This window comes from Manis javanica, chromosome 8 (assembly GCF_040802235.1).
Source record: "Manis javanica isolate MJ-LG chromosome 8, MJ_LKY, whole genome shotgun sequence".
NCBI classification, from domain to species: Eukaryota; Metazoa; Chordata; class Mammalia; order Pholidota; family Manidae; genus Manis; species Manis javanica.
In genome coordinates, this window is record NC_133163.1 from 856,770 (window position 1) to 872,147 (window position 15,378).

General features: G+C 60.6%; 2 gene segments (V, D, J or C); both read left to right on the forward strand.

Annotated features, from left to right (window-relative positions):
• Positions 1–4,712: 4,712 nt before the first annotated feature.
• Positions 4,713–15,378, forward strand: part of LOC108390611 (immunoglobulin heavy constant epsilon-like) — a gene marked incomplete at its 5' end in the record, with an annotated part of 84,265 nt that continues 73,599 nt past the window's right edge. The window contains 1 exon segment of the C gene segment in view: positions 4,713–4,764. Within this exon segment, the coding sequence occupies positions 4,713–4,764 (52 nt within the window).
• LOC118967145 (immunoglobulin heavy constant mu-like) lies at positions 5,460–14,961 on the forward strand. The segment is given in 7 exon segments: positions 5,460–5,608; positions 10,590–10,907; positions 10,980–11,318; positions 11,614–11,931; positions 12,042–12,374; positions 14,563–14,678; positions 14,822–14,961. Coding segments are annotated over 7 exon segments (1,476 nt in total).

Consider the following 15,378-nt stretch of genomic DNA (forward strand, 5'->3'; position numbering starts at 1 on the left):
CCCGGAGAAGCCGGGAGGCTGCCGCACTCCTGACCGCTGGCATCAGTGGCCAAGCCCAGCAACAGAGGCCCAAGCAGAGCAGACGGCTCGGGCGGCAGTGCAGGATGGGAGGCCTGGGTGGAAGCGGAGGCAGGGAGACCACGAGCTTCCCATGCACACACAGCGAGAACGGACTTAGTTGTGAGGAACACAGTTAGCCCAACACCCACAAAACAGCCAAGAGAGGCGACCTGTGGAAAGCTTCCTTCAGACACCCTTACACAAGACGGTGAGACAGGACTGAGACCAAGCGTGTCTGTCCTCAAAGTACTGCATGGGCTTAGCGTGCCCGTTAGAGGGACAGACTTCCCACCCAGACCCCAGAACGATGCCCGCTGTGCAGCACAGGAGCCTCACGGTAAAATGCGGGAAGTTGGACAGCTTGAGCAAATCCATTACTCTGGGATGAAATGCCAGCTCTGTGTCACCAGGAGATGGCTCTGCCTGGGTCGTTCTCCCCGGGCTCTGTCACCTTGGGAGGGAGTGGGGCAGATGGCAGCAGCTGCCAGCATTTGCTGAGTGCCTTCTGCACCAGGCTATTCACCTCACTCTCTCTTTTATTCAGCGAGACTCGAGAAAGCAAGGTGCCACTATCCCTATTACTACAGAGGAGGGTTCTGAGGCTCAGAGCAATCAAGTGGCACGGCCAAGCCAGACCCGTGCGGTGGCCCCTGCTCCTCCCTGCTGCAGGGGCTGCGAGGGCAGGGGCCACGGGGAGTAGCATGGCTCGAAGCCCACGCAGCACCACCGGTGGGAGAGCCCTCACCATGCATTGGCAAGCGGAGGCCGGCACCTCACATCTGAAGCGCCGAGTTCCTCCCATCCAGATGCAGAGGGAGTCACGTTCCCACAGTTTTGTGCATCTTGGGACTACATCGAAGGGACACCCACTTTCTATCGCACAGCTTGGGCGCCCAGCCCAGAGACACCCACTTTCTATCGCACAGCTTGGGCGCCCAGCCCTGACCGTGGTCACCTCCACTGCCAGCAATCGTAAAGCAATCACAAAACTCAGCCTGTGCCGTGGCACGTTCCCCCAGGCGGGTGGGCTATTGTCCCTGGGCTGGGAAACAGAAGAAGGTTCAGGAGACATCAGGGCACAGCTCCCTGGCCAGCCTGGCCCAGCGTGGCCCCCAGGAGGCCCAAGAAGTGCCCACCATGGGTGTGCGTCAGGAGAGCAGGTGAGTGGGTCTTGGTGGAGCTCCCTTAGGACCATTACTGCAGAGGTCACGGGAAGCACTGTCACCGTCCGCAGAGTGAGTGCTGCGCCTTCCACTGGGAGTGGATTCAGGGGGCTGTGGAGACAACACGCCCTGCAGCGAGTCGGAGGGGGAGTCCAGGCCAGCGAGTTCTGAGACCCATTCAGAAAACAGTGTGGCCCTTGGAGAAATTTAACCTGAGATTAGAATCCAAAGGCATGAGAGCCACAGAAAAATCTTGAAGAAGAAAAGATGATGACCTTCCCTGGTTGGGAGAGCAGGGGGACATTCCGAGAAGAAGGTTATGCCATAAGTCTCCGAGTGACACATGCCTGATGACGGTGCTGTGACGATGTCATGTGACCAGTCTCCCATGCCCCGCCTGAGGGCTCTGCCCTTGAACAGGCTCAGCCTCTGCCAGTGTCTGTGCCCTCACTCCCTCAGCCAGTCGCCGACGCCGTCCCTCCTTCAGGGACTCCTGGACCCACTGGGGCTGGATTCCCCTCCCAGCCCCACCAAGGACAATGGCCGCCCCAGCACTGACCCCTACTACTGGCTGGGCATAGAGCGTGGCCCGTTTCCTCTGACCCTGGGGAGACCGGAGCAGGAAGGCCGCAGTCGCCCCTCACCTCTGCTTCCTCCCGGATCCCCCGCATGTGATTCCCATTCAAAGTACCACCCTTTCACTTTCCTGACAGCTTGTCAGCGTAAAGGGGTGATGGGGCAGCATGTCCTCTGTGACTCGGCTGAGTGTCCGTGTCCCTGCAGTGAGGACGCGGATGGCCTGCCCTTGTGGCGCACTGCCCTCAGGATGCAAACCCAGGAGCCCCTGCTTCCATCACTGAGTCCCCCCTCCCGCTGGTGGTACCAGGAGCAGCCAGTCTGTGCCAGGCAGAGAGGACAGGTTCCAAGCAAAAGGAGGTGCCCCGGGCCCGGGGGAGGCCTTGCTCTGGATACGGAGATGTGCAGGAGGGTGCAGTCCCCGCTGCCCTTCCTTCCTGCTTCAGCCTTTGGTGCCCAGACCATGGCAGCCATGGCCCCGTCACGGAGGAACGGCGGAGATGCGCACGGGGTCGGCAGCACAGCACCTCATGCTCCGCGGCTGAGCAGGCTCCCTTCCAGGCTCCGGGTTCCGGGAGAAGGCAGACATCAGCCCGGCTGCCCGCTGTTGGCAGGCCTCTGTGGCCAGGACAAGGGTCTGCCCAGTCAGTCCCTTCCCTCGGGAACCTGGGAGACTCAGGGGGTTTCTCAGGACGTGGTTGCCTCCCCAACCCTCTTCCCGCCACGGGGAGTGGGGCAGACATGGCAGGAGGCACTGGAGCCCCGTGTTTCCTTTGACTGTCGTGCCCCCACCCACCACCCATGTTTCTCTTCTTTGCCTCCCCTTTTCCTCTGGTGTTTCCTCGGTTTGCGTGTGTCCCCAGATGCTAGCAGAGGGAAGTCCTGTTTCTGTCCACGGCCTCTCTGTCTCCTCGGGTGACGGCTCATGACGGCAGCCACATTTGCTCTCGTGTTGCTTCTGGCCTGAGAAATAAAACAACAAGACTTTCCCTGGTGTTCTCTCCCGTAAGGACCTTCCTTCTGGAGTGGAGCAGCCAGGAGCCTGGTCTCTATGGCAGAGGCCAGCAGGAGTGAGTGCAGAGATACCCTCCCCTCAGAACACAAGAAACACGCTTGTTACCTGCTAAGGACACTGTTCTGCACCAAGGTGCCAGGTCCTAGGGAAGCAGCCCAGGTGGGATCAGGTCACTGAGGCCGGAGCACCAGGGCCTGGAGGCCGGGGAGACCGCTGAGCCCACCAACAGCTCCCTGACCCCAGCAAGGCCTGCTCATCACTGCATCGGCCACCCAAGCAGAGGTCAGGCGTCATCTCTGACTTCTCCAGCGGCTCAGTGAGCAGACCACATGTCGTTCCCTCCTACCTTCCATCATTGCTGACCCGACGGTCTTTCCCTTTGGACATCAGCACCCCTGTGCCAGCTAGAGAGCCACGTCTAGCTCACAGGCTAGTTTCACAAGTAACCAACCACAAGTGTGCCCCCATTAACAAGGGACCAGGGGACTCTCTCCACCTGCCTTCAGCGGTTCAGCCCTCCGCTCATCTCCAAGTGCTGCTCAGGGCAGCCAGGCCAGGAGAAGCCTTCCCAGGTGCCTGTCCTGGAGTGGGTGGGGCCCCACCGCAACACTGGGGCTGTGGGCTAAACACGGGCAGTGGGCCCAGCTCTGGTCAGCCCATCCCACCAATCCAGATGCCATGCCTGGTGCTTGCAGGGACTCATTCCTGGGATGCCCCCATCTTTACCCAGCACTGGCAGGAGCTGTCTGCCTTGGGGCACCTCGGGGGGGGCCACTGCATTGACCCCACCACTGAGGCAGGCCTCTCCCAAATGACAAGTCCCTGACCCTGCCTTTATTTGTAAAACGAAAAGGAAACCACAAGGGCATCCTTAAAACAGAAGGCCCGGCAGCACAAACTTGGCCCAGACCCAGAAATGGCTGCAGGACTGGGTCTCCTGGGCTCTGTGGCCGCCCCACCACCTGCTGGCCTCAGGGTTTTGGCTGAGCCGGGAACCACAGTGCTACCTGGGAGCACAGTGATTGACAGCTCTACAAAAACCCCGCAGCACTCCCTGGGCAGCTGGGCACCTGCCCCACTCCCCATGCAGACCAGGGGGAGGGGTGACACTGGAAGGGGGGCGTCCAGGTGCACCGAGGAGGGGCAGCACTCAGGCAGAGGCCCATCGCAGAGGCCCTGGGCTGGGGTGGTGTGCACAGGGCCCTGGGGTGCTGGGGGCAGCCTGGTGGGGGCGGGGAGTGACGCTGAGCCATGGAGTAGCCAGGTATCAGAAGGTGACTTTGTGGTTCCCAGACCCAGAGCTGACAGCAGGAGGGAGCAGACAGCTGACTTCCTGGCCTCGGGGCTCCCTGGGGGCCCTGGCTGCGGGGTTTCTGTGGCCACAGCAGGTGCCAGCTCAGCATGCCCATGCTTTCTTCAAGCACTAGGGCAGGGACCTCAGCTGTATCTGCTGAACCCTGTGGGGTCAGGGGGGCAGCTGTGTCTGCTGCACACTGTGGTGTGGGGAGCCTGGCTGTGTCTGCTGCACGCTTGGGCACTGAGTATTTGCATGGTGGGGAGAACAGACTGTGTCCCTGTGTGATGCTGTTCATTACTGGGGAAAGGGAGTCCGGGTCACCGTCACCACAGGTAAGAGGCTTTCTCTATGCCTCTCTGTCCAGGGCTGGGAAGGAAATGCCCAGAGGTTGCTGGGTCTGTATGGGGTGGGGCTCCTGCTGAGGCCCTTCGGCCTGCGTTCTGCTGATGGCCTTTCTGGGGAGAGGGCTCATGCCTGTGGATAGCAGGCTGGGCAGAGCGGGTTCTGAGTCGGGGGCACGGGGGCCTGAGGGTTCGGGGCTGTGTGCCATGCCAGGCAGATTTCTGGGTTTTTGTACACTCCCTAAGTGGGCCTGTGACAATGTGACTACCTTGACTTCTGGGGCCGGGGAACCAAGGTCAACGTCTCCCCAGGTGAGTCCTCCCAGCGCTCTTCCCTGCTTTCTCCCTGAGGCTTTTTGGTGCATTTTAGTGAAAAGTAGGGTGTCTAGGTCTCAGGTGTGGAAGCACAAGGGACAGCCTGAGGGGCCCAGAAAGGGACCTAGAAGAGACCATGGCTCACACAGATGGGAAACAGAGGTCTCAGACTCCTAGGCTGGGCAGCCAGGGGACCCTCTGGGGCCTCAGCCACCCTGGGGCCTCCGGGGACCCTACACACCACCGAGCACCACTTCTTGCTGGTAGTCCTGGCACGTTTGTCAACCGTGGGCTCCATATCTGGGGCGCGGGAACCCAGGTCACCGTCACCTCAGGTGGGTGCTCGCCTCCCCCTCACCCCAACTGCACTTGGGGAGGTCTGGGGAGTCAGGGCATCCCTGTTGAGACACTAAGGCATTCTAGAGGTTGGGAATCTGAGCCACGGAGAGGGTCCCCCTGAATGCGGCTGAGACAGACGTGCCCAGTCCCAGGGGCGGCTGCAGTGTGGGGACCAGGCGGCCCCTTTGGCAGCTGGCCATCCCCTCCAGCCTCATCAGGACCTTCCCTGGCTGCTGCTTTGCGGGCTTCGCCGCCTCTGAATCTCTGGGGCAGTGGTCGTCAGGGCAGATGGGACTTCTGAGTCCCAGTTAGGGCAGTCAGTTTGGTGCCTGGTTTCTGAGGGAGGCTCCATGGGGCTCCTGGGGACAGTGCAAGTCCCCATGGGTCTGCGCAGTGCCCAACTGTGCCCTGGTTTTGGAGGGTTGAGGAAGGAGATTATGCCACTGTGATTACTATGGTATGGACGTGTGGGGACCTGGAACCCAGGTCAGCATCAGCTCAGGTAAGAACAGCCCCTCCAGGGCCTGTATTTTCTCTCCTGTTCATGGGACTTTCCAAGCTGGTCCTGGGGACGTGTCCCTCAGGGTCCTGCACAGGCTGGTCAGGCAGGAATGTGACTGGGTGCCTTAGGGACTCCAGGGCCTCTTGACTTTATGGTGCTTTTGAAAATTAGAAGAATGCCGGCAGGCCTCATGGAGTCACCCATCCCATGAAAAAATGGGAGGCAGGAAGGGCCGTGGGGGGACAAGGGGCCACAGCACGTTAGCGCTGTGGGGAGACACTTGATGTCAGAGTCACAGCGCTGGCCTGTGGGGTGTGCTGGGTGGCTGCCCCACCCAGGAGCTCAGAGAGAAGGGTTTTCTCCAGGGTTTTGAGTCATGTTCTGTCAGGTTGTATTTAAAATTCCTTACTGGCCAGGAAGATAACTGTCTGGGGGCAGAGGGACAAGCAGTTCTCCCCCAGGCCTGGTGAGAGTGGGGTGCTCCGGCCCCTGGGAGGGCTCACCCGGGCAGTCTGTGGGAGCTCGGCTCCCCGGGACAGGGTGGCCCCCCGAGAGGATGACTCGCTCCTCCTGAGATACGTGCTCCCTGAGCGTTAAAAGACGGGATGCCTTTGGAGCGGCTCCTGAGGAAAACGGTCAAGAAAACTGTAACTTCAAAGGTTATGTATTTCAGTATATTTTCAAGTGTATTATATATTTTAATCTTATCATTCAATGAGAAACCATGAATCCTGCCTTCCTGGAGTTGGTATCGCGCCATTTCAGCCAAGAAATGGTGCCGTGGTGCCGCCGTCGCCCTCTGGGGTCTCAGGTGTGACAAGGGTGAATCAGGCTTGTTTTCTGAGGGGCTGAGATGTTCCGTGGATGCTGTGAGCCAGGCAAGGTGGCGGAGGGCAGGGCAGACACCTGCAGCGGGTGGCAGGCGCAGGCCACCGCGAGCGCCTATTTTAGGGAGCAGGAAACAGCGACTGACAAACATAGCTTATGGTTATGAAGAGGGGTTTTCAGGCAGTTTTGCCCAGGGACATGTCTGAAAGCTTCCACTGAGCAAAACAACACCTGGGTAATTTGCATTTCTAAAGAAGCCCAAAGTGCTGCCGGAAATGGAAAGCTTCCTTTTTTAAACACTGGAATTTAATTTTTTCAGTGTTAGCTTATCAACTTCCCCTTTATATTCATTTTCAATGTAAGATGTTTAAGAAATTAAAGTTTCTCGATGTCTTCACATAACTTTTATTAATTAGTTATTCCTTCAAATGTTAATTAATCTCAAACTATTTTCCCTGGCCCTGAAGCCTTGTTTTTATAGTGACCTTGTTGCAATTTTTAAGCTAGCCGATCTTCCCTTCGCTACAAAGAAACATGTTGATATTGCAATAAAGGGCCTCCGTTTCAGCATTTTTTGAGACTGCTTTTCAAATATTCATCTCAGGACAATTTTTAGGTGAAATGTGTGTGATTTTCCTGAATTACTTCAGTTAAACACATTAGTTGGTGGATTGAGGGGAAACTCAGTCAGAAGTCAAATCAGAGAGGGACTCGGAGCACCTGGGAGGGTGGTTTCTGCTGCGAACCCTGAATCCAGCTTCTTCAGAGGAGGGCCTGGGAGCCGGTCCCACCAGGCCCGCCGTGCCCGGGGGCCTCCTGGTCCTCCCTCCAGCTGGGCATGTGTAGCCGTGGCCTCTGCCACCAGGCCAGCCAGCTGTGCTTCAATCTGCCATTTTTCATGGATTTGGAGGAATTCTTCCACGCCAAAACCCCACGGGACTTTCCAGTGACCGGGCACCCCAAATGGTAAGAGAGAAACGGCCGAATTCGCTGCTCCGGAAAGGTCGATGGGATGCTTTGTTTCTGCTTGAACGGGAGTCGGACTCTGAGGCCCGCTCAGTGGAGGCTGGGACTCACTTGCACGAAGCCCTTGAGCAGCTTTGGTCTGGGTCCCTCGCGTGTGACTTCCCCTGAAGGTCATTCCGAGGAAGGTGGCGGTGCCGCGCTCTGGTTCTTTAGCTAGTGGTTGCTCCTGACGCTTTAGAGCAAAGCGCCCTTGTCTTCACGTGGGCGCTAAACACAGCTTTCGATTTTAGATCATTGCTGCGCACCTCCAAGTAGGCTCCCCTTGCAAAGAGATTTGCGACACCAGGACTGTGCATGGCAAATTCAGATGAAACCCATTTCCTGGTCATTTTAATGATGACTTTTATCTAGAGGGAATTCGGTTGAAGTCAGGGGCTTACGTTGGGCTCAGAAGGGACAATTGTGGCTGAGGGTATATGCCAGGAAAGTGAGGGCTCTGTGGAGAGAGCTGCCAGTTGTAAAGCAGAGACAGGCTTTTTGCTCTGATGGTAGCAAACCCCCACACAGTCCTTGCAGATGTCTTAAGGAATTTAAGTTGCCAGGAAGTATTTTACCCAAGAAGCTGAAGGATGTCTGTGATCGATACTTCCTGGGAGCCAGAGGCCAGTGGGACTGGTCAGGGACTGGGGATCCGAGCTTCCACTGGAGAAAGTCCAGTGGGCGTGGGAGGGTGGAGACGGCAGGGATGCCCCAGCCTGAGCCCAGCCCTGCTTTAATTATCCCTGGGTGAGAGGACTAATGAAGCAGGTGGGTCTGGTGCTCTGGCACCTTTCTGGCCAGTACCACTGGGCCTTCAGGACAATACAGAGCTGCACTGCACTGGACTAAATCACATGAGACTGAGTTTACTGAGCTGAGCCAGGCTGAGCCGGGCCAGGCAGAACTGAGCTGAGCTGCACTGAGCTGAACTACACTGGGCTGCTCTGGGTTGCACTGAGCTGGCCAGCGCTGGGCTGAGTTGGCCTGAGCTGGGCTGAGCTGCGCTGAGATGAGCTGGGCTGAGCTGAGCTGGGCAGGCCAGGCTGAGCTCGGCTACACTGGGCTGAGCTGGACTGGGTGAGCTGGGCTAGGTGAGCCAGGCTGAGCTGAGCTGAACTGCACTGAGCTGAGCTGGGCTAAGCTGGGCAGGGTGAGCCACGCTGAGCCGGGCTGAGCTTAGCTGGGCAGAGCTGGGCTGAGATGAGCTGAGCTGAGCTGAGACGGGCAGGCCAGGCGGAACTCGGCCAAACTGGGCTGAGCTGTGCTGGGCTGAGCTGGGCTGAGCTTGGCTAAGCTTGGCCGGGCTGGGCTGGGCTGAACTGGGTAGAGCCAGGCTGAGCTGAACTGAGCAGGACGGAGCTGAGCAGGGCTTAGCCAGGCTGAGCTGGGCTGAGCTGAGCTGCACTGGGCTGGGCTGGGCTTGGTGAGCTGAGCTGAGCAGAGCTTCACTGGACTGAGCTGGTCTTAGCTGGGCTGAGCTGGGTGAGCTGAGCTGGGTGATCTAGACTGAGCTGGGCTGAGATGAGCTGAACTGAGTGGGGCTGAACTGAGTTGGGTGAGCCAAGCTACACTGAGCTGGACCGCGCTGAGCTGAGCTGGGCTGGGCTGGGCTGAGCCAGGCTGAGCTGGGCTGAGTTGACCTAACCTGGGCTGAGCTGGGCAGACCTTGGCTGAGACAGTCTCAGCTGCACTAGGAGAGCTGTGCTTAGTTGAACTGGGCTGAGTTGAGCAGAGCTGGGCTGAGCCGGGCTGAGCTGCACTGAGCTGAGCTGTGCTGAGCTAGGCACAGCTGGGTGAGCTAGGCTGGGTGATCTGGGCTGAACTGAGCTTGGTGAGCTGAGCTATGCTGAGCTGGGCTATGCTGGTCTGAGCTAGGCTGAGCTGGGCAGGGTGAGGTGTTCTGGGCTGAGCCAGGCTGAGCTGTACTGAGCAGAGCTTCACTAGACTGAGCTGGGCTGAGCTGGGCAGGGTGAGCCACGCTGAGCAGGGCTGAGCTGATCTGAGCTGAGCTGGGCTGAGCTGAGCTGAACAGAGCTGGGCTCTTCTGGGCTGAGCCAGGCTGAGCTGGGCTAGGTGATCTGGGCTGAGTTGAACTGAGCTGGGCTGGGTGAGCTGAGCTAAACTGGGCTGATCAAGGCTGAGTTGAGCTGGGTGAGCTTGGCTATCATTGGCTGAGCTGGGCTGAGCTAGGCTGGGTGAGCTGGTCAGAGCCAGTCTGGGGAGGCTGAATTGGGCTAAGCTGAGCTGGGCTGAGTTGAGCAGAGCTGGGCTGAGCCACTCTGAGCTGGACAGAACCAGGCTGAACTGAGCTGAGCTGGGTTGAGATGGGAAGGGTGAGCCGGGCTGACCTGGGCTTGGCTGAATTGAACTGAGCTGGCCTAAGCTGAGCAGGACAGAGCTGAGCAGCGCTTAGCTGGGCTGCACTGGGCAGATCTGGATGAACTGGGTTGGGTGAGCTGAGCAGGGCTTAGCCAGGCAGAGCTGGGCGGGATGAGCTGGGCTGAGCTAGGCTGAGCTGGGCTGGGTGAGCTTGCGTACAGTGCACTGACCTGCGCTGACCCAGGCAGAGCAAGGCTGACCCACTGAAATGGGCTGGACTGGGTGGGCTAAGTAGGCCTAACCTGAGTGGGCTCGGGACAGGCCAAGCCGAGTGTACGCCGGCTCACTTATCACATATACACCCACCCCAGACATGCAGGCTGAGCGCCAGTGTGGCCAGCTGGCAAGGCTCCCTGCATGGCCACCTGCCTCTCAAGGGGCTCGCTGTGCTCGGGGCTGCGTGTCAGGGTGACTCCAGGGCGTCCGCGGGAAGGCAGAGCGGGCCTGGGCTGGGCCGTCCTGAACGGCCTCTGTGTGCAAGGACAGTGCCAGGGTGAGAGGCCAGCTCTACCCTCCTAACAGGAAGCAAAAACCCGTTGTCTTCCCATGCAGCAGAGCTGGGCCCCCACACACCCCCAGCACCCCTGTACCAGGACCCCGGGCCTCACTGCACCACCCTCCGTGCTGTCAGTCACGTCCAGGCAGTCGGTGGTGGGCTCAGCCCCAAGGGGCAGCCACAGAGCACCAGGGGCAGACAGCGGGGCCCATCCCAACCTAGGGCGCTCTCCTCACCACCCCCCATTCTGTCTGTCCCCTCTTGTGTCCTCAGAGAGCTCGTCCCCTCCAAATCTCTACCCCCTGGTGTCCTGTGAGAGCCCCCTGTCCGATGAGAGCCTGGTGGCCATGGGCTGCCTGGCCCAGGACTTCCTGCCCGGCTCCATCACCTTCTCCTGGAACTACAAGAACAGCAGTGACGTGAGCACCAGGGACATCAAGACCTTCCCCTCGGTCCTGCGGGGGGGCAAGTACGTGGCCACCTCCCAGGTGCTCCTGGCCTCCGTGGACGTGCTCCAGGGCTCCGATGACTTCCTCACGTGCCAAGTTCAGCACGCCAACGGCAACAAGGTCGTGAAAGTGCCCCTGTCAGGTGAGCGCTGCCCCACTGTGGGCTGGGTAAGGGTGGGCTGGGCCCGGCTGACCCCCTGTGCCCTCGCTGCAGCGCCCGCAGAGCTGCCCCCCAGTGTGGACGTCTTCATCCCGCCCCGGGACGCCTTCTCCAGCAACAGCCAGCGCACGTCCAGGCTCATCTGCCAGGCCACAGGCTTCAGCCCCAGGCACATCTCCGTGTCCTGGCTGCAAGACGGGAAGCGGCTGGAGTCTGGCGCCACCACGGACAACGTGGAAGCCGAGACTAAGGGGTCCGGGCCCGTGACCTTCAAGGTCACCAGCATGCTGACCATCACCGAGACTGCCTGGCTCAGTCAGAGCACATTCACCTGCCGCGTGGAGCACAGTGGGCTCACCTTCCAGAAGAACGTGTCCTCCTTGTGCAGCAGCGGTGAGTGGCCCCTGGTATGGCCTCCCACGCAGGGCCCCTCACACACCTGGGGTCCACTCGGGTTTGGGGGCACTGCCCAGACATGGCCCGCTGCGCCCCATCCTTGCCTTTGCATAGCGGGAAAGAGCGGGACAGGACAGCTTGGGGCCACCTGTCAGCTGAGGAGCCAGCATCCCCCCCGGGGCGACTGTGGGACCGGGACGGCTCAGCGAAGGGGGGCCTCCCTGTCTGGGGAACCCCCCACCTTCGCCTCATTTCCCAACCATCCCTCAAACCTGCTCTGCCCCGACTCCAGGTCCAAACACTGGCATCCAGGTCTTCGCCATTCCCCCTTCCTTCGCCAGCATCTTCCTCACCAAGTCGGCCAAGCTGTCCTGCCTGGTCACAAACCTGGCCACCTATGACAGTCTGGCCATCTCCTGGACCGGCCAGGACGGCAAGCCCCTGAAAACCCACACCAACATTTCCGAGAGCCACCCCAACACCACCTTCAGCGCCACGGGCGAGGCCACCATCTGCGTGGAGGATTGGGAGTCGAGCGACGAATTCACGTGCACAGTGACGCACACGGACCTGCCCTCGCCGCGGAAGCAGACCGTCTCCAGGCCCAAGGGTAGGCCCTGCCTGCCCCTTCCCTCTGCCCCAGACTCCCCCGCGGCCTCCGGGCTCCTGGCCGTGGGCCGGGGGGGGCAGCCTGAGCTCACGGCCCTCTGTGTCCCGCAGAGGTCGCCAAGCACACGCCCTCGGTCTACGTGCTCCCGCCCACCCAGGAGCAGCTGAAACTGCGGGAGTCGGCCTCCGTCACCTGCCTGGTGACGGGCTTCTCCCCACCGGACGTGTTTGTGCAGTGGCTGCAGAAAGGGCAGCCCGTCCCCTCCCACAAGTATGTGACCAGCGCCCCGACCCCCGAGCCCCAGGCCCCGGGCCTCTACTTCGCGCACAGCATCCTGACAGTGAGTGAGGAGGACTGGAGCGCCGGGGAGACCTACACCTGCGTCGTGGGCCACGAGGCGCTGCCCCACACGGTGACCGAGAGGACCGTGGACAAGACCACCGGTAAACCCACCCTGTACAACGTCTCCCTGGTCCTGTCTGACACGGCCAGCACGTGCTACTGACCCCTGGGCTGCCCCGACGGGCTGGCACTGGGGCCTGTGGGTGACCCGGCGCTGCATGCGTGCCTGTGTGCGAACTGAGCATGTCATAGGGTGCCACGCTGCATGCTCTCAAAACAGAAATAAAAAGATGCATTCACAGACGCTGGTCCTGAGTGAGCGATGCTCTCGCCCGCTGGGGCCGTGGCCGTGCTGCCCCCACACCACCCTGCACCCCCTGCCGCCCACCCCCACCTCCGCACGCCCGGTGCCCCTACCTGATGCTCACAGAACACCCAGCTCCCGCTCACTGCTCCCCCAGATGCCCCCATGGCCAAATAGGTGTGTGCCACATGCACACACACACATGCACACACACCACATGCACAGGCATCTGCCCATGGAGATGCAGACGTGTGCACACACACAGACGGGGGCACAGAGATCCACATACACACAGATACACACATGGGCACACAGACACACATGCACACACACAGATGTGGGCACAGAGATCCACATACACACACAGACACAGACATGGGCATACAGAGACATACGTGCACACACACGTACACATGCACATGCACAAGCCCATGGGAACACACATGGACACACAAATGCTCATGCACACAGACACATGTGCACACATGCACATGCACAGATATAGACACATGTGGACATAGGCACGATGCACATGGTCACAGACACATACAGTGGGCATGGATAGAGAAATGCATGTACATTTGTGCAAAGACATGGACACACATGCTTGAATGGAGACATATAAGCACACACTCATACACACGCACACACATGGACAAGATACTGGCACATAAACATACAGGCACATGCACACATGGGCACACACACACATGGATGCCAGTCCTGGGCACCCAAAGCCATGCAGTACCCTGAGGCAGGTACTTCCTCCCTCATGGCAACACACCCAGCTCAGCCCTGCCACTCCCTGCACCGCACTCTCCACAGGGCTCTGCCTCAGCACTGCTTGTCCTTCCGCCTCGGCTTGGACGGTGGCCCTCCAAGACTCTGACCACGGGCAACCTCCCCAGAACTGGGCACAGGGTTCAGAGGCCACACCGAGGCCACACGGCCGGCTGCAGCACCTCAGAGAGGCCCAGGCCTACATGCAGGCCCCTGAGGCTGCCAGGCCCCCCAGCAGCCGCCTGCGGTCAGGCAGAGTGAGGGCCTGTCCTGCCTGCATGTCAGTCCAGGAGGCCCTGCTGTGCAGGGGGAGCTGCAGGCAGCCTGACCTGAGCAGGGTCTGCCCCAGAACCCCACCACTGGAGGTGCGGGACAGGAGACACCCCCGCAGGGAGAGAGGGGGCACAGAGCCCAGTGGTCAGGGAGGGGGACAGGGGCTCCTTTCACAACAGGCCACCTGCCCTTCCCATGTCCCCAAGGGCTGTTCTCTGCAGGGCCTGCAGACCCCTCTAAGTGTCCTCGATGTCACCCTCCCTGGGGCCTTAGGGGGCTATCTGACCCCGAGTCCCAGAGCTATGAGTCTGACGGGCACCGAAGCCAGCCAGGACCCCACTCAGTCCCTCACATGTGCTGCCCACTCTGAGGACAGAGAGACTGAGGATGAGGTCAGCTGACATGCGGAGAGGGGAGCCCCCAGGCCTAGACATCCCCCTGCACCCCCTGTCCACCCTCACTGGCCACATTGGCTGCGGGCCTGCTCACCCCATAGCCCAGATGACAGGTGGTCCCCTGCCTCTCAGTCTCCAACGGTGCCTCCTGCAGGAACCCAGGAGGCCCTCACAGGGGGTTCCACCAGCTCCTTGGCTGTGCTGCCCTGTCACCCTCACTGCCACAGCAGGACTCCGAGGACAAGGTGCTCAGCCTTGGCCATGACCTGCCCCTGCCCAGCCCCCGCTCATGCCTGGCCTGAGACCCTTCCTGGCTGAGCCTGGAAACCCCCGTCCCCGCAGGGCTGAGGAAGGGGCCGGGGGAGGCACGCACCACGTTTACGCCTTCCTGACCTCCTGCCCCTCTGTCCCCACCCCACCCAACCCCCCTGGGGGGCAGCACAGCCACGGAGCCAGGCAGGCCGGAGGCCGGGGGTCCTGAGGGTGGGGTCCCCATGGTGCTGAGCGGAGCCTGAGCCCCGTGCCGTGTCCCTGCAGAGGGCGAGGTGAGCGCCGAGGAGGAGGGCTTCGAGAACCTGAGCACCATGGCGTCCACCTTCATCGTCCTGTTCCTCCTCAGCCTGTTCTACAGCACCACCGTCACCCTGTTCAAGGTGGGGCCGCCGGGCAGAGGCTGAGGCGCCCAGGCCCGGGCACAGACCTCTGGAATGCAAAGGGGCAGCGGGGAGGGACCAGCCCCACCCAGGCTTCATTCCCAGGGGCAGGAAAAGCAGCTCACACTGTCTGCTGCCCGCAGGTGAAATGACCCACCATGGAAGACTCCCGGAGGCCACAGAGGCGGAACCACGCAGGGCACCTGTGGGCCCGGGGTCCCCTGCCCGTGTGGCCGGTCAGCTTGTACGTAAACTTTCCCCATGTCACCCTGCATGGGACGCTCTAAGAAACAGCTTCTTTCCATGGCCCGATGCTGTGGGTGGTGGGGACCCTGCAGCCCCGGGCTCTGCCCCCGCAGATGCACACACTTTGCATCGTACGCACGTTCCCCCTTGAAATAAATGTGTACAATTTATCTTGCGAAGCTGCTCCCTCATGAAGGTCTCTTTCCCAAAGAACAGGCCCTGTGTGTTTTGAGTCTCAGGGGTGTACCTATTTCAGGGGGCCTGTGGGAAAGGGCGATCTGGGTCCACGCAGGCCCAGGCCCCACCTGCTGACCAGGGTCTCAGGGCCGGTCCCCCTGATGAGGGAAGAGGGCCGAGCCGAGAGGGTTCCAGGCCTGGCGTTGGAAACACAGCCTGGGCAGGGAAGCAGGCTTGTCCTCGGGTGTGATCAGCGGGGTCTCAGCCCACAAGTGTC